The sequence below is a fragment of the Corapipo altera genome, unplaced genomic scaffold (genome assembly GCF_003945725.1).
Source record: "Corapipo altera isolate COAL_440 unplaced genomic scaffold, ASM394572v1 23b, whole genome shotgun sequence".
NCBI lineage: Eukaryota > Metazoa > Chordata > Aves > Passeriformes > Pipridae > Corapipo > Corapipo altera.
In genome coordinates this window covers 6323030-6341008 of record NW_020884885.1, presented here as the reverse complement: position 1 = coordinate 6341008, position 17979 = coordinate 6323030, and the positions used below count along the sequence as shown (strand labels likewise).

The 17979-nt window shown below is 46.8% G+C and overlaps 2 protein-coding genes and 1 long non-coding RNA gene across 10 annotated transcripts in view; 1 reads left to right on the top strand and 2 right to left on the bottom strand.

Moving 5' to 3' along the window:
* The window catches only part of LOC113946644 (dynein light chain 1, axonemal-like), a 40142-nt gene extending 28586 nt beyond the window's left edge, over positions 1 to 11556 (bottom strand). For 5 of the 8 annotated variants that reach the window (XM_027642244.1, XM_027642243.1, XM_027642242.1 and 2 more), the window contains exons 1-4: positions 10780 to 11125; positions 7803 to 8005; positions 6771 to 6953; positions 603 to 641 (exon numbers count right to left, since the gene is read on the bottom strand). In XM_027642244.1, the coding sequence (XP_027498045.1) occupies positions 603 to 641; positions 6771 to 6953; positions 7803 to 8005; positions 10780 to 11023 (669 nt within the window). In that variant the 5' untranslated portion in view covers positions 11024 to 11125. Of the gene's footprint in view, positions 1 to 602; positions 642 to 3210; positions 3300 to 5253; positions 6954 to 7802; positions 8006 to 10779; positions 11321 to 11464 lie in introns of those variants that run through there. The other 3 variants (XM_027642247.1, XM_027642240.1, XM_027642248.1) reach the window with 3 other exon arrangements.
* Positions 3324 to 9280, top strand: LOC113946645. The gene is made up of 3 exons (XR_003527495.1): positions 3324 to 3682; positions 7279 to 7349; positions 8857 to 9280. It is a non-coding gene; the product is annotated as an uncharacterized LOC113946645 (long non-coding RNA).
* Positions 11557 to 12541: 985 nt separating the features above from the next.
* On the bottom strand, positions 12542 to 17979 carry LOC113946643 (acyl-coenzyme A thioesterase 1). Its single transcript, XM_027642239.1, has 3 exons — positions 17014 to 17979; positions 15130 to 15332; positions 12542 to 13376 (listed from the first exon to the last, which is right to left on the bottom strand). The coding sequence occupies exons 1-3, from the start codon at positions 17621 to 17623 to the stop codon at positions 12771 to 12773; spliced, it is 1419 nt and encodes a 472-aa protein (XP_027498040.1). The 5' UTR covers positions 17624 to 17979; the 3' UTR covers positions 12542 to 12770.

The window sequence follows — 17979 nt, the reverse complement described above, 5'->3', positions numbered from 1 at the left end:
CCTTATCTAAAATTCGCTGAGACTGGGGAAAGAGTCTCACTGATTTTACTGGACTGTGAACCTGACCCCAGAGCATCCTACACCATCATTTGAAATTATATTCACACCCTTGCCAACACACAGTTTTCTAAAAGACCAGGTCAGTCACCATGAGACTAATGACCTTCTGTATTAACACAGTACATGACAAAAGACATGTAGAAGTTTCATTGAATTCAGTACAGTGAAAATTTCATACTTGTTTATTCTGTGGGAAGGACTACAGTCAGGTAAAGTGAAAAGAGCATAATTAAAACATATGACATCTCCAGCTTTAAGTCCCTTTGTAGCTTCACGCCAATGCATACGCAGCAGAATGAGGCAGGAGAGCAAAATAGACTCATCTTTACCAGTCATATCAATTTAACAAGAACATACAGAAAATCCAACAGAATGTATTATACAACAACAGTAATCATCATTTTACTTTGTAAAACTTCTTAAAGCAGATGTTTCAAGCAAATGTATTTCCTACAATGTTTGAAAAACAAATTTAACTGAATACAGTCAAACCCCATGCCACAGAGTACTGCAAAGCAGCTAGACACTGTTCTAGTACTTACCCATTTGGCTAGAGCTTCTTTGATAGTTGTTGCTTTGGCCTAAAAACGAAACAAATTTAAATGAATATTCACTGCACATTTATAATTGGCTTGTTCACTGCAAACCTATTTCCTCTCCCTTCTCTCTCCCTATCCTGCTTGTCTATCCCCTTCTACCACTTTCTTGTGTGTCAGCTGAGTTGAAGAAGCCGGAAACCCTTGGTGTCTCATAAATTTGTTTTCTGAGGTTCTTGGCAGCATTTTCAGAAGCAAATGATGGGCTTAATGTCAGGACATTATCTTCCTGATCTTACTCTCTGCCCCATGGGACACTGCTTGTTAGCTCTGATGGTGAAATTCAATGCAAAAGCACAAGAAACTGTTGCACTGAAAATTGTGGTCTAATGCTCTTAAACCCTCACACTTTCTATTGTGCATTAGCAACTTCCTGTTTGAAAGCAAGTCTGTGAGCACACAGAATGATACAGCCTCTTCAAATTCACTGAGGAAAATGAGGTACATCTTGCCAAAACTAAAGAGCAATCTGGATTGTTTATATTTGGTGTTTCTTTCCAATTGCTTTGCATAGAGTTGCATCATACGATGTGAAAACATGTATTATTCAGTTTGAAAAATCTGAGAGCTGCTGTACAAGGCTTTTTAGGGACTGACCCACTGACCAACTTCCTGTTGTCACTAACTCCAACTTTTCTATCTCACATCAGAGTCTTATAAAACCACATGAAGATATCCAAAACAGTAGTATATAAACAACATATTTAATGCTTCTCTAAACACTAAACATATTCCAAGATGTCTTTTGGATTAAAAAGGTTTCAGAGACCAATCTTTCACAAACACTGATCGACAGTCTCCTTTGTACAAATATAGAAGGACTCTAATTTTGGCATCTCTGTTGCTCTTATGTGTAGCACTACCACGTGTGGATAAAGCAGTCTTTCAGGTAACCAGATATAAAAAAACCCCCTACAGTAAAAGTTAAACCAAACAAACTTCCACCCAAAATCTTACAGGCAACCACCTCAACCACAGAGCTCTAGTGTTGGGTACTTTACTCTGGACCACTGGAAACACTGGTCTCAGGGTAAAAGACAATAGCTGAGGCAGCTGCATATAAAAAATGGCCACTGAACACCCAGCAACCACCAAGACCCAGCAACACCAGGGAGCCTGAGCATGCACCTCAATCACCAATATACACCTCCACTTAGACATGTATCACTGGGCATCCTCAGATGTTCCATCTGCTTTGCCCATTGACAAGTATTTGTTTCTAGTCTATACCAACTGACAGCTAGCTCATGGTCCCATTGGAGATGACCTGGCAAACTTGTGCCAGGCAGCATCTCCTCAGTGTCTGCCACAGATAAACAGCTGCATGACCTCTTCCTGTTCAGAAAATCACATCCCTAATTCCCATTCCAATAGCCTCATGCAATCCAATTAACCAGTGTGCCAGCAAAAACAAGGGGCTTCCAGCTAACTGGGTTTTCTGGACAGAACTTCATTGCTGCTTTTATAATTATGGCAGTAAATCAGTACAGCACTTGGGTACGTGATCTTGGTCACTCATGTTGAAGGCAGAAATGGATTTATATGAACAATATCTGCTTCCGTTTCTAAGTCGTGCCTAAAACCGGATTGGATCCATCTGAGCACAAGAAGCAGTTTCTTTCCTGACCTCTACTGACTTATCTCTGCTGAGTTGCTGGAAACATGGACATCAGCACAGTGATTTGGAGAACATATGTCAGAGATTTCATTCTCTTTGAGGTGTACTTGAAATTTCTGTAGATAAATAAGAGTATCTTCTGCTAAGCAAGATTACCTAAAGGAAACTTCCCTCCAAGCAGCTTATTTTCAGGGCTCCTCTACCTGCATATTGAACAATTTTGTACAGGTATTTAGACTAAAAAAATCATAATACTTAAAATACTCAAAATGCCAAGTGATCAACTGTCACCCTGAAGAGTCGCCATCAACACGGCAGGAACAAGAAACAGAATACCTTAAGGGGAAAAAATAACCACACTTGTATTACAATAGTTATAACAAGAAGTATTTCCCCTCCCTAAACATGGCAGATGGACATAGACTATTTACAAAATTTAGTCCCCCAGGAAAAAGCAAAACAGCGACACTTCGCCTTAATTTGCAAACATTTATTTATACGTTCAATAGAGGAAATCGGAATTGCACAGCAACCGACAAGCTAATCGCTGTAGCGACCGCAGACACTGCTGCCTTAAAAACGCTGAGGTTTGTGTACGATGACATCCCAGACTCCCCGCTGCTTTCGCCTATCGCGAAATGCCCCTTTCCCAAGGCACAGCATCAGGCCACCACGCCTCAGCCGCCGCCCCGAGCCCCGCGCTGCCCCCCGGACAGCTCACGTCGAGCCCAGGCTGCTCGGCAGGGCCCGGCCGCGGAGGGCTCCGCGACCGACACCGTCGGCCCAGGGACCGCTGGGCAGCGGTCCCGGGGGGACGCCGCTCACACACCACCCGCGGCACCAGCCCCGCGCCGCCGGGTCCCGGTCCGTCCCGCGCCCCCCCCCCGCCGCCGGCGGGCCGCGGTGCCGCCCGGCCGCCCCCGCCGCAGGACCCACCATGGTGCCGTTGCTACCGCGAACGCTCCGGTTGCTACGGGCGCGGGAACGCCCCGGCCCGGAACTCGCGTCGGGGGCGGCGGCCGCGGCGCCTTGTGGGACGCGGCGGGGGGCGGGGGGCCGTGCGGGCCCGGCACGGGGAAGGCGGCAGCCCCGGGCGCTTTGGGACCCCACGGGCGGCTGTGAGGCCTCCCAGAGGTGGCCGGTGCAGCTAATCCAGCCCCCCGAGTACTAGTCCCAGTGGAACGTGATGGGAGCTTTGCCTGGCAAGGAATTACTCTGTCCAGTACTGGGTTCTTCAGTACAAGAAAGAAAAGGAGCTACTGGAGAAGGTTCAGAGGAGAGCCATAAAGATGATTAGAGGTCTGGAACATCTCTCTTATGAGGAGAAACTACAGGACCTGAGCCTGAATTGTCTAGAGATGAGAAGACTGAGAGAGGATCTCATCAATGGCCTATAAGTATCTCAAAGGTGGGTGTCAGGAGAATGGTATCCAGTGACAATGGCCACAAACTGAAACTCAAGAAGTTGCATCTCAACACGAGGAAGAACTTCTTTACTTTGAGGGTGGCAGAGCAGTGGCACAGGCTGCCCAGGGAGGTCATGGAGTTTCCCTCTCTGGAGACATTCAAAATCCACCTGGACATATTCCTGTGTATCCTACTCTGGGTGACCCCTTCTTGGCAGGGCAGTTGGACTAGATGATGTCCAGAGATCTCTTTCAATCCTAACAATTCTGTGATTCTGTGAATGTAAACCTATATAAATAATGTGGCTTTAACTAAGGCCACAGACACTCAGTTTAATGTACACTTCAGGAAACAGCTATGTTTTCTGCAGTGTCAGCAATGCATCTTTGGTCCCCAGGTAGCACTGTAAATACACAAAATGCTACTGCAAAAGTTGGCTGGTTTTCTACAGGCCCTTCTATGAATTATTTTGTCCAGAAATACCCTGACCCTGACCCATTCATAAAAGGATCTTCAAAGTAAAATTACATTCTTTTTATTTTTCCTCCTTTTTAAACAAAGTATCATTCAGTTTTCCAAACAAATGAACTATTCAGAAACAAAAATCTAACATCAAATTCTTACGCAAGGTTGCTTTTTAATAAAGCGTTTTACTTCTCTTTCAAATTGCATATATCTGACAAAATCTAACACTGAATTATTTTAAAGGCTTGTGCTTTAGAAATTAAGTGTGAGGACTCTTAACCTACCTGGCTTTTATTTATAAATTAACATTTACTTCCTGATCCTCCAGATTGCAACCTTGCATAGCAATGCATATGCTGAGGTAGGACTGCAGTGTGGAGACATAGGTATTGGTGCTGCGAGTGACAAAACAGGGTTAGGGGAGGTGCTTCTCTTGCACAATTAATTACAGAGCTCTGACTACTGAAGATGCACAGGACAAGGCAGACAGACAAAGAGAAACCTTCAGACAACCCTCTCCTCTATGGTTGCCACTTGTAATGAGTCTAGAAAAATGGCAGGGAACCAAGTATCAGTGACACCAACAAGCACATCACAGCAGGCTTTGGTCCTGGACTTCTGGGGCTGCTGGTGTTAGCGGATGTTCAAGCACTAGATATGACTTGGGAAAAGCCTCTTCAGCTAGTGAGGAAGTTTAGAGACTAGGTATGAAGACATCTTGTGTGGAGTTAGCAGGATGAGGCTTCTCTTGTAAAGAATCGTAAAGATGGATAAATTGTTCAATTGGCATTGATTGTGTGTAAAGAACATGTGACTTTAATCAAATGATAAGGAGTAATAAGTTGCAGAAAGCTAATAAGACCAGAACAGCAGCATCATGACAGTTAACTGGAGAGAGAAGATCCCTGAGAGCAAAACAAAACTGATTACCAGAAATGAAGGGTTTGTATCTTCCCGGGCAGCTCTCAAACTGGTCTGACAAAATGACTTTGGAAGGAGAAATTGTCTTGATAGAGGTCCTCATTAAACAGATCTGCTGCACTGGCACCATTTCAGCAAGACCCTTTAAACAGATCTACTGATTTGGGAAGAAGTTGTTTCTTTCTACCTGAATAGTGGGGGAAAAATAAGGTACTAGCCAAAAATTAACTAGGATGAAAAAAGAACGATCTCAGGCAGTGATGGAAAAGATATCCTAGACTTGAGTTTAGGGGTTTTTTGGAGGGCACTGTTAGTTTGGTTGGGTTTTTTTGTTTAGCTTTTTTTTTTTTTAAGAATTATGACTTTAAGTTAATCATCGCCATAAGGTGACAGCTTTTTACAGTCAGTTTAAATCTTCTACAGGCAAGGTTTTTTGTCTCTCAACTCTGCTTCCTCCCTAAGAACAACTGTCAGCATCTGTTGACATCACTACTAAAAAGGTGCAAGAGTAATTAATCCCTTACTTACTGGCTGCATTTAGCCATGCTCTAACCTATCCAACAGAATTCTAATACCCTGAGTGTCAAATGCCAATCCAAGACATTACAGGAACAAGTAGTTACACCCCCAATACAATACAGTGCTAGTGCTGCTGTTCTCCCTGGATGACAGGAAAAGTACTCTTCATTTTCTCATGCTACAGGTAGTTTTTCTTGGAAAGAAACAGCCTGTGTCACCAGAAGACCACTACATAACATATACTAAGTATACAAGCCTCATTGCAAATAGACATCTCCAGCTTCCTGCAAATACAAAACATTTCCAAGGTGTATATGGCTGTAAATCTGAGTTCTGGGCTAAGGTAACTGAGGACTCAAAGCCAGAATCATTCATCATTCTGATGTCAAAGTTTATCATCCGTCATTCCCCAGGGGTGATCCTGTCTGTCATTACTGAGGGTGCAGGCTGGCTGTGAACATTCTCCAAGTCATAAATACTGCAAGCAAGCAAGTACCTACTACACTCTTCAGATACTTTTTTCTTCATATCATGACCACTTTGGGCTGTCAAATTTATACCACAGTGCAGCCTGCTTATTGTTTCACTTCTCCTCTGTGTACCTAGTTAAAATAACTTAGGCTGATCCAAATAAATCTCTTTCTTTTTGGATTTATACTTGTAGCTAAGTAGTCATTTGGTTATTTCACATTTCAAGGTTTTTCTCAGTCAGTCCCTCCAATTCACCAGTCATTTTGGTGGCTCAAGTTCAGTCCTTGCAGTTCTGCAACAGCTTGCATGTGTGTAAATGTTCATCCCAAATGCAAGCGCAGAAACTCCTGAATCTTTCCCCAGGAGTGTTCCTGTGCATGGGCATGTGCTTTGCTCTCTCCACCCCCCAGAACAGGCACCCCCAAAACACGATCCATAGCTACATGACAAAATGGAGTAGAAGGAGGATCAATTCGGTGACCTGCTCCTGGATAACTCAAGAGTTCAAAGTTCTCTTTCCCATGCTGGCGTAGACGCCTGATTGCCAGCTCAGCATATAAGGAGCTCTTCCACATACGATCATCTTCCCCTACCACTAAGAGAAAGTGTCCTTCTGCTTTTTCAATGGGGATCGTGCAAGGAGAATTAGCAGGACTCATTGGATCCTCCAGAGCTTCAAAAATATCAAATACACCAGTGTCAGAGACACTGATCTTGTTCATATCAAAACGCAGCCCAGGCAGAGTCATCTCACCGTAATGGAGGTCTGCAACTGTGTTTGAACTACAGCCAGAGATGGAGACAGCAGCCACAACTTCTGGCAGGAAGGTGATCATGGAGAGTGCTAATTCTGCCCCTTTTCCAGTCCCAATCACTCCAACTCCTGGTCCTTTCACCTTCAGATAAGATAGGGGGTGGAGAAGAGAGGAAGAAAAGAATAAAGGAAGTATGCATTATAATGCGATTAGCCATCAAGTGACTTTGGAGTTGTGTTATTAAAAAAGGGAAAGGTTAGGTTAATTATTGATGTGACCTGTTGGAAAGCTACAGCCTGGACCCAGGCTCCTCTCTCTGTTTACTGTCTTTTTTTTCAGAGACATCAAGAGCTGTCAAACCCCACAGAAAATCTCAGAGACAGGCATAAGATGTACCATCACTTGATCCTCACCTGGGCCCTACTGCATATGTTGATACAAAATTTTTCTCTTTTTCCCAAAACAGGTAGCAAGAAATTCAAGCACGTGTTGTCTCAGGCAAATAAAGTAACCTTACAAATTGCATTTGAAGGATTAGTAAGTAGCATTTAATCTTGTCTTTTTCTATCCTGGAAAGTAAAACTAAAAGCAACATCCCAAACCATCGAATCCATTCTTTCAATGACTGTTGAGCAGTTTTGTATCATCCTCTCTTAAACTAATTGCTTTTATTAAAAAAAAAAAATTATCACCACTGCTCCTGTTTGGAGGATATTCCAGCACTTCACCATCCTAATGATCAGCAGTCTTCTAGTTTCTAGCATGAATTTATTTAACAGACAGTTTGTGCTGGAATAAATTCACTCTCACAGTCATATGCATAGCCACCTATGCAGCGTCTACAGTTTTCTCACTATTAGGCCTAAACCTGCCCAGCACAAACTGATACTCAAAAAAACCCAACCAAACAAAAAAACCCCAATCACCATCACCACTTGGGCATGACTGCTGAATCCTCCCTTGTCCCAAGAGATCTCTCATTACACTCACTTTTGGGTGACGCTGTAGGAATCTAGCTGCCTCCTCAAAGTACTCGAGTTTGAGTTCTTTCATGACCTTAGGAAGATCTTCAAAGTCAAAATATGGCAGAGAAAGAGCAGCAAAACCACGGGTAGCCAGGAGACCGGATCTAAGTTCAATCAAGCCTCCTTCATCACCATACATGTCAATCACTCCTGGAAAGGGGCCATCCCCTATATTAAAAAGAAGTGGTACAGAGGACAAGTTAACAAACAGGACACTAAAAACTATCTGGTGAACAACAAAATACAGAATGCTTAAGACATTTGCTATCAATGCTCATTACTTTTCCATTTGCGCAGCAGAGATTAAGAGAACCAGCGCTGTATCCCATTTCAGCTATTTCAAACTAAGAATAGGCCTTTAAATTCCTGCAAAAATATATGAAGTTAGACTTTTTCTTCTTTAAAAAAATCAAACCCAACTGTTCTAAATGTATTTTTCAATGGTCTTAACCTCCCGCCTTCAGAACAATCATACCCTAAGTCTGCTATTTTCCCCACAAATACGTCACATCTTAATTAACAAAGTGCAAGCTCATGAGTAATGAGCAAAGAGCACTAATCCCTCAAAGTCAATTCTACAAAACTTATGTAAACTCTGGAATAAACTGCATTGAGCAAAGCACAGCAAAGAGACACCAATTGCTAAACAAAATCAACTGGACTTAACTAGCTCTATCTCAACATCAGCACTGTAACACTTGGTAGGAGAACTGCTACTGCAGATGTGACCAGACGGAGGGTAAAACTGAGAGCTGTATGGGTGTGGTTACACATGCATGACTGATATACAGATAAACGTGACATACATGTGTACAATTTGTCCCACAAAACTACAGAAATAATCAGAACTGCAATTTTAAACAGCCATGTGTTTGCAGCCAAGGTTGTGTTGTATCATGTTTGTATTCCAAGCCAGCAGATCTTGGGTTAAAAGGCTAAGGATACCACCTCGTGGAGTTATAAAGACCCCAAGCAAGCAATTTCTTTTTTTTCTTTTTTTTTTTTCCCCTGACCACAAGGTGTCACCTTTGATGTACCTGGATCCAGCTCACTACAACCATCTCACAAAAAGGACCCACTTGTGCAAGAGAGTGCTAACTCTCTGACATTACCTGTATGCACTAAAGAAAAGATCTCTGACTTCAACACACTTGAGAAAAGGAAGTTTTGGACAAGACATGCTAGATGGTGGAAACCTCCTAAATTAAAGCATTAGGAAGTCAGAAAGGGACTGAACCATGCTTTTGTGTTCTCTCTCTTTCAGTTCTGATCTTTTTTTCATAGAAGTTCAATATTCTTGAGAGAAAATATGTTGAGATAAATTTATCATAATGCCATGATCAACAGGAACCTTCAGCTAACAGCAGTCAGCCTACATGGCTGGAAAATATGTAATTTATTTATCACCTCTACCCAGAAAGCTTTCTAGCAAGAACATGTAATCAGAACACAGTCAAGCACAACTGTTTCTCTCATGAAGAGAAACTTAAACTTATGCAAGGATCCTGGACTGCCTCCCTGAGTGCCTACACATGCCCAAGTATACTTTCTGCATAGCTCACTGAAAAGCAGGATAAAACACGATAGACAAATTTACTACCGTTTAAAACCAAAGAAACACACCTTAACTCTTATGTGCAAATTTAGAAATTTTTCATATTAAAATTACACCATAAGCCCACTTACATCATTTCACTTTTACTAAGAATGGTTCACATTTAAGATTCCTATCTTAACAGTATTAACATATTTTTGTCCCTGGAGCAAAGGAGGGTATGGTAGTAATGCTGTAACTGGATCCTCCATCACGAGAGATGCCAGTATCATTTAAGCAATGATTCCAGACTTTTCCACACTATTACAGTGCCAAACTTGCTAAAGCGGAAAATACAGTTCCATTCCACTGAGCTCAGCAGAAATCAAACTCATCTTCTAAGGCAGGATAGCAAAACAATCACGTCTCAGAGATGGAAAATCCAGCATGCTGACTAAACATCTGAAATTCAAAGTTCAATCTCTGTTTGTTGTTTTTTTCTTCAGTGAACTTTGGATCCACATCTGAATAGATAAAAAAAATATTGGTTTGGAAACTCACTGAAAATACTTAAATACCTAATACTGTAGTGATACTTACAGGAGCTGCTGAACCAAGTAGATTTAAATTAGAGGTAATGTGGAGGGCAGTTCCTGTAGCACAACAGTCAGGGAACTACAAGAAGTTTAGATCATGGCTAAAGCATACATCACTGGTGTAAAGTTTTGTTTTCCAATATCAGTAGGAGCCCATCAGAATATCACACCTCATAAAGCACAACCATCCCACAAGCAGAACAGGCAAAACTTGCTGATAAATATATTCTGCCTGTTTACCACAAAAGTAACCCAATTACTAACTCAGCGTTGGCTCCGACCTAACAGAGGGGGAATAAGTGTATTTTCTAGAAGCTCTTCTATTGTTTTGCTTACTGGCATGTGTTTCACATGGAAGAAAAATGCCTCTGAGTGGGACATTCAGCACAGTCTCACACAATGAAACGCACCAGCTTTTCTGAATGTTACATATTCTGGCAGACCAGAACAAACATCCAACCTACTGAAAAACCGCAGGCAGAGTGCAGCGATGTAGTAAACTCTAGAACCCCTGTTCTCCTTTAGCTCCTTCCCGCCCCGCAAAAGCCGCCTGCCCCGTGCCGCCGAGAAGGATCAGGACACGCACAAGTCGGGCCTTCTCCCGACAAGCACTCGGGAGCGTCTCCGTAAGGTTTCGGGGGAAAAAAACCGGCCACCTGTCTGCAGGAGGGCGTTCCGCTCATTGACAGAATACGGATTCCGCGGGTGGCATATGTATGTTTCTGTTCTGTATGTTTCTTTCCCTGCTCTGTTCAGAGAAACTGGGGGGTTCCGCTGGACCCGGAGCAAAGGCCTCCGGCCGGGACACTCACCCGGCGGCAGAAAGAGGGAGCCCCTTACAACTCCTTCCTTCAGCCGGATCCTTCGCACGCCCGGGGCCATGAACCACCTCTCCACCTCAGTCTTGGCCACCACGGGCCCGGGCATAGCGCCGGGCGGGCTGTGGCCCTGGTGGACCAACACCTCCACCTTCATCGGGGCGTCGGTGCTGCGGGGGACGAGCCGCTGGTACGGCCGCTCCATGGCGGCGGGGGCGAGGCTCCAGAAGAGCCCCATGGGCTCCACGCCGGTGTAGTCTCCACCGTGGGAGGCGTCCGTGCCCAGGTGCAGCTCCCCGCGGCTGTCCGCTCGATAGTGCGCGCACGACTGGAAGAGGCAGCCGCGGTCACCGGCCGCCAGGGCCCGCAGAGTCACCGGCTGCCCCGGGCTCAGCCCCGCCACCCGCGTCTCCACCCGCTCGTCGGCCGGGCCGGCGGCGGGGGACACGGCCAGGCTGGCCGCCCGCCGGGACGGCCGGGCGCGCAGCAAGGCCCGCGGCGGGGCGGCGGAAGCGGCGGCGAGCGCTCTCCACATGGCGGCGGCGGAAGAAGCTGCGCGGAGCCGCCGCGCCGTCCGCAATATTAGTACCGCGGCCGCCGCCCCCTCCAGGCGGCCCCAATCGAGAGAAGAGCCCTTCCCCGCCGCCAGGAAAGGCGGACAGTCCCGGGCCGCTCCCACCTCTCCCAAATCATCCAAGCGACTGGAGCAGCCAGCCGGGGAAGGGCCGCCAGTCGCGGGCCGCTCCAGCCTCCTCCAAGCCGTCCAACCGACTGGGGCAGCGGCTAAAGTTTCACTTTAAGCTATTACAAACACAGGGAATGCAAAAGCCCGCCTGACGCACGGGGAGCAGCCGAGGCTGGATGCGACCCGCGCGCGCTGTCAGGCACGGGGGGTGCACAGTGTTCGGATACACCAGCGCAAACTCGCCGGCAACATCCAGCGCCTTCTCCTCCAACCCTGCGCCTGGGTGCCGAACGTTACCGAGGATCCCCGGCGGGGCTGACAGCTCACCCCGCTGCCCCCGCTGCTCAGAGAGAACCAGATATGCAGCCGGAGCCCGGCTCTGGCACTGCACGGCGGCCGCCCCAATGCCCCTTCCAGCCCGCCTACCCCTGCCCAGCGCCCGGCGCCTCGTGGAGCCGCCGAGCCAGCCCCGCAGCCGGACTGTTTCCCGTAACTTTTGGAAGCAGGCACTAAGGGAATGTACAGGCAGGAAGACGCTACCCTCCAACAGCGCTGCGGACCTAGACCGGATACCCAGCCCAGCTGAGGAGATGCCCGAGAGCGGCTCCAGGATGACTACCAACAGGGCCGAGTCTGTTGTTTTCTCATGCTTACAGACGTTCAAAAACTGTTAAAATGTCTCATTTCTACTGCATGTGCCCAGAATGTCACATCAGGCTAGGGGCTGTTGTTGCCTATGAACAGGAGATTTGCTACCTGAGGAGCAGGCACATTATTTCTGCTTTTGCTAAGTGAATATTAGATATTCTTAAGGCATTTAGAGAGAAGGGGAATGAGCAACACAGGAGAGGGACGTGCACAGGGAGAACAGAAAGAATACCGGAGGCAGGAAGAGAGAACTGCTGCTTCCAGAAAAACTAGAACACTGGAACGAGCACACAAAGCTGGCTCTGGTAAAGGCAATGGCATATGGTTCCTCTGAGAACACTAAGGTACATTTTCACCCCAATTCTCAGCTTGGATAAGTTACCTTCCACTTAATTTCACATTCAAAGAACACCCAGCCTTACCACATTTGTCTTCCACAGCTTTTAATCCTATACTGCACAAAGCAGGAGGCCAAGAACCTCTAACCAAGGTTAGAGGAGGGTGTAAAAACAAAGCAGCTTTCATGCTTTCACCCGCTGTCATCCTCCAAGAAACGCAATAGCTTATTCTCTGATGTTCCTTGTTCTCATTCTGAGCCATTTAACAAAGCAATCTTGAAACACCAGCATCTTCATCTGTAATCTAATTCACATCACAGATTACTGGATGTTCCAGATGGCTTGCCTGTGAGGTGTTTCCGGAAGAAAGCTTGGATCTGCTGCCAAGCATCTATCTGTGCCTCACAGTGTGCCTTGGGCTCCCCTCCCCACACCACAGGTTTGCCAACTAGCAGGTGCATTGAGGCTGCACACATTGGGAAAAAGGGAGGTTCAATGTAGTGCCCTGCTCCAGGATAACAGACTATCTCAGGCTTTTCCTTCCCATGAGCTTGCAAACGTTTGCTCCCCTCAACTGCAAAGAATTCGCTTTTCCAGTTGCGATCATCCTGGCCAACAATGAACAAGAAGCGACACTCGGCCTTCTCCAAAGGGATAAAGCTTTGCTGGTCAGGCCCTTCTAGTGGGTTGTTCAACATATCAAAAATATCAGCAATCCCAGACTTGCTGACCTTGATGCGTTTCAAATTGATATTAAGAGGTGGAATGGTGATGTCCTTGTAGCGGAGCACTGCACCCACATTTGCCACTGAGCCGTTGATAAGGGCAGTGGCTGTGATGCCCTTTAGGAAGGAGGCCATGGAGGTGCACAGGTCACCACCCTTTGAGATTCCAAGCAACCCAATTCCTGGACCTTTAACCTGGAGGTGAGAGAAGAGAAAGAAACCACAAGCAATGAACCAAAGCGTGCCACTTCTTTAAGATGTTGCCATGTTCGCAGCCGTGCCTGTCCCAGATTTGGACCCCAAGTACAGGCATCTAAGGTCCTGTTTGCAGGGCCCACATCTGAGGGACCCTGGGCACCGTTCTGTGCTTGATTTATGGTCCTAAGCCCTACTGGGACTGCAGCATCATCACCTAACAAAGCTACAGGGTTCAGTGCTGAAGCAGAGAATACAGTGTGTTTGCAGATGTGCAGTCCCAAATTCACTTTGCCTGTAAGGCAGTTGAGGGAAGAAGAGGGAAGAAGAAGGGGAGGCTTCTTCTACAAATACTTTCTTTCAGTGCAAAATGCTCAAAGTCAGCAATGACTATGATATTGTCATCACTTATGATAATGTATTTCTTATACTCAACCACTGTCTTTGGTTTCCCTATTAAGAAGATAACATGGAGTGGCAGGCTCCACATCAGCTGTTCTCCCTCTTCTCCGGTATGCTTGGTGTCTAACTCACAGGAAGCATTCTGAGGTACCTTACTCATTAAAATGTATCTTAAAAAAAATAACCTATTAAACCAATTTTTCTAAGAGAATTGTACAGTCCTCTGGAGTCAATCTAGAATAGGTTACCTTCATTTTCTTTTACACAAGGCAAATTAACTAGAATAGAAAAATTAAATGACCTTACAAGGTATTGAAAGCCTCCAAGGCTATTGGAAGAAGGTTAGCTAATACCACAACTGCTTCAAAATCCAAAGAGCCTTAGGAGCAAAAAGGCTCTGAGACAGCATCAAAATTTAGTATCTTTCGTATCTTATCACCAGTGTAATAGGCTCCAAACCCACTGACTTTGAAACATGGAAAGGGAGAAATTAGAAAATACAGCTGAAACTTTGCAACGCATTAAAAACATGATGAGGGTATCAGTGGAGGTGTTAATGGGAGGCAATGGTACTGCTCTCGAAAAAAAAAAAAGGCAGGTGGAAGCAATTTTCAGATTTTTTTGGGCAGAGAGGTGGCATGAGCAGTTAAGTTTAAGGCATCTGAAAAGCAACCAAGACCTTTAACATCTACTCATCTTTCTGAGGCTGAGGAAGGTATTTGTTTTCATTCTCCAGAGAAACCAAGTATTGCCTTGTGCAGTTCTAGCTATTGTCATGCACAGCTGCTTGCAAGGAGATGCAGAACCAAGCAGGTTCTCTTTCAAGAAGTGGTGACTTAGAAGGATCCCTAAGTGCACAACAAGTTACTAAAACCCACGCTCACCAAATAACAATATTTGGAGTGATTCTAACAGCGTATAAAATACACAGCAACAAATGTATACTGGTGGATTTCCTTGAGACTTGTATCACAGAAGGTTATCATGTGCTCCACAGCTGAAAAGGACATTAAGATCTGCAGGACATTCTACAGAGCATAAACCTAAAAGCCCTGCTGGAAGTCAAATAAGTCTCCAGTCAACTAGCACCCTAGTTATGACACTGGGTTGAATGGAGTAGAAATTACCAGTATGTTACTTATGTGTCACTGTTTCTCCTGGCCACTTCAAAAGGAAGAATTGGAATAAGCTGCCAGAGAGCCATTGTAATGGGAATTAAAGATATCAAACAAATTAATCACAGCCAACTTAACAGCGATGCTATTTTAAATACAGCAGCTCTGCCCCATCTGCAGTCTGACAGGACCGAAATAATGAGAGTTCACTGTAGTGAGTCAATGAACAAACCAACCTGGGTGTGTTGTAACATATAGTTTACAGCTTCTTCAAAATATTCCAGGTGGAATTCCTTCATCTCTTTGGGGAGATCTTCATAGCTGTAGTAAGCCAGAGCCAGCACAGCAAAGCCATAGTTGGCCAGCAGGCATGCCCTGTATTCAGGGAGTCCTCCTCCAGTTCCGTATAAGTCAATAATTCCCGGAAAGGGGCCATTTCCTGCAAGAGACCATATAACAGGACACATTAACCCACAATTCTTAAGTTATATGCCAATATCATAGGCCTGGGAATGTGTCTTTTTAAAAACAGAAAAAAACCTAAAGCAGCAGAATGGTGTTAAGGGTCCTAGACTACTGTGCCAGTTTTAATTAAATGGCTACATTGCTTCAATATTAAACAAGCCAGCAAAAATTAGCAGGCCTGGTAATGTTCTGGATAACATCAGAGAACATGTGGCTGGAAGAGAATTGATCTTTTGACAGTCACAACTAGTTTCTGTATCATGTAAATTCACTGCAAAGCTATCAAGCTCTGAACTATACCCAGGAGGCTTTTCCTTGCTGCATTTCTCAGTATAAAAAAAAATCTCCTCTTCTGATGATTTCAGCTTCTCAGTTTCAGTGTAAATGTACTATGGCCATTTATTCTGGGATTAAGAGAAGAAAGTATCTGAAACTAACCTTGCTAACCTGGTAAGAGAACCTTTACATTAGGTTCATCAGGGGACAAGTCCAAAGCTGAGAGGGATTGCCGCAAACTACTAACAAAGTATAGAAAGGAGGAGTCCAGGAGGGAGACTCCCATTCCTGCTCAGGAGGGAAGGTGAGGCTTCCCTCAGGTGTCTGCAGACTAACACAGAGAACACGGGCAACAAGCAAGAAGAACAGGAAATTCACCTCCAGCCTCAAGGCTACAGTGCAGTCAGAGCCCAGGACACTGGCTGGGACAGCACGTATGATTTTAGCGCTATCATGGAGGAGTTGCCAGGGACAGACAGGGAAGAAAGGGGAAAGCACATGATACATAGAGGAGCTCTTTGAGTACATGAGGTTCCAGAGACATGCTTGGTGAAAGCCTCTGGATCACAGGGGGAAGGCAAGCTGGGGTGGGGCAGTGGTGCAGCTGCTGCAAACCACTCAACCAAGGGAATGAGGTTTCCTACAGCCAACTAGCAGAAATCTGGACAGCTGCTGGGAGGACAACACAGCATTTGTCAGGCAATCAGAAAACCTCACAGACCATAGTAATGATTACTTTCTGACAAAAATACTGTAAGAGCAAACCTGTCTAATGCTTTCCTTAATTTTCTGCTCACAAACAAGGAAGAATTGGGGACAAATGTGGCAGCAAAAGGCAGCTTGGATTGCCTTGGGCTTCAGCAACTAGGATATAACTGATACAACTAGTTATATCCTAGTTCAGCAACTAGGATATAACTCCACTGATCTGTGGAGAGGCTGGAAAGGGAAGCAGCAGGCTTAAACTCTATAGTTTGGGAGAGCAACCTTCTACTTACTCAAAGAATTACTAGCTGAATTCCCTGGGAAACAGCCAGGTAGAGGAAAGGTATCTTGAAGACTGGCTGACACCACCTCCCACAGCATTTGGGAACAAGAAGGGTATTGTGATAAATGCTTTCATGTCCAGTAAGAATCAATTAAATAAACTCACATGTGCTTCAGCACATATAGCTGCTCTACATAATTAGCCTACCCAGCAGACCAAAGAGGGCTGATCAGACCGCTCCTTGAGAAGTGTCTAGTGCCAGCTGGCAGGGCGAGGCTTCCCCTTGTCCTCAGGGGAAGCCTGGAAGGGGTCACGCTCCGGGCCTGGGAGCGCGGGGCCGAAAGCAGAGCAACATCAGTGGGAGAAGGAGCCCGGCAGGGCCGGTACTCACCGGGGGGCAGAAAAAGCGTCGCCCGGATCCTCCCCTCTCGCACCGGGACTCTCCGCACCCCGTCCCGCAGGAACGCCCGCTCGTGCTGCGCCTGGGTCAGGAGCCGCCCTGGAGGCTTCCCGTGGCCCTCAAACACCTCCAGCTGCAGGAGGAAGGGGCTCTGAACGTCCCGCTTCACCAGCCGCCAGAAGGGCCTCTGGGGCTGCAAAGCCCAGAGCAGCCCCATGGGCTCCAGGCCGGAGAAGCTGCCTCCCGGCAGCGCAGGACAGCGGGCGAGGTCCAGCTCCCCGTCGTCCCCCGCCTGGTAGCGGGCACTGGCCTGGAAGAGCTCTCCCTTCTCATCCCGCAAGGATGTCCTCAGTGTGACCTGTTGCCGCGGGCCGAGGCCCTGCACAGCGATGGCCAGCGGCTCATCGAAGAGACTGCGGGTGGCGGGCGAGAGGCGGATGGAGGGGGCCATGGAGGCGAGTCCACGGGCAGAGGCTGTCCCGGGGGTCCACGCGGGGCTGCGGCACCGTGGGGCTGCAGGCGCGGGGCCGGGCCAGGGCAGTCGCCTCTGCCAGCCACGGGAGCTGGCCCGGCGCAGGGAGCGGGCAGTGATCTGCCACATTGCCCCGGGTAGTTCCCGCCTCTGGGGGCGGATTCTGGGGCAGGTCCCCGCGGAACCGGAGTCGGGATCGATCCCGGAGTGCCGCTGTAAGACCCCGCGGGCAGGAGCGGGGCGGTAGGTCCCTCGCCCCGCCGGCCTGCTTCCCTGCCGCCCTGCCCCCCTACTCTTCGCCTCTCCTCTGTCTTCGACCCTGCCCTTCCGGCTATGGGAGGGTTCTCTGTCAAACTCTGCCGAGTTCTTGCGACGTGTCCTGACCCCAGAGAGCTCCTCAGTGTCCCCCCGAGCTCCCCTGGACCGGACGGTGGCTGCGGGCGGGGGGACACGCGGGGCAGGACGGGCAGAGGCGTTGACGAGCC

Coding starts and splice junctions, on each gene's coding strand:
- LOC113946643 (XM_027642239.1), bottom strand. CDS start 17,623: ATGTGGCAGATCACTGCCCGCTCCCTGCGCCGGGCCAGCTCCCGTGGC. Junction 15,333..17,013: donor GACGCTTTTTCTGCCCCCCG/GTGAGTACCGGC, acceptor GGTCTCTTGCAG/GAAATGGCCCCTTTCCGGGA. Junction 13,377..15,129: donor ATATGTTACAACACACCCAG/GTTGGTTTGTTC, acceptor TCTCACCTCCAG/GTTAAAGGTCCAGGAATTGG.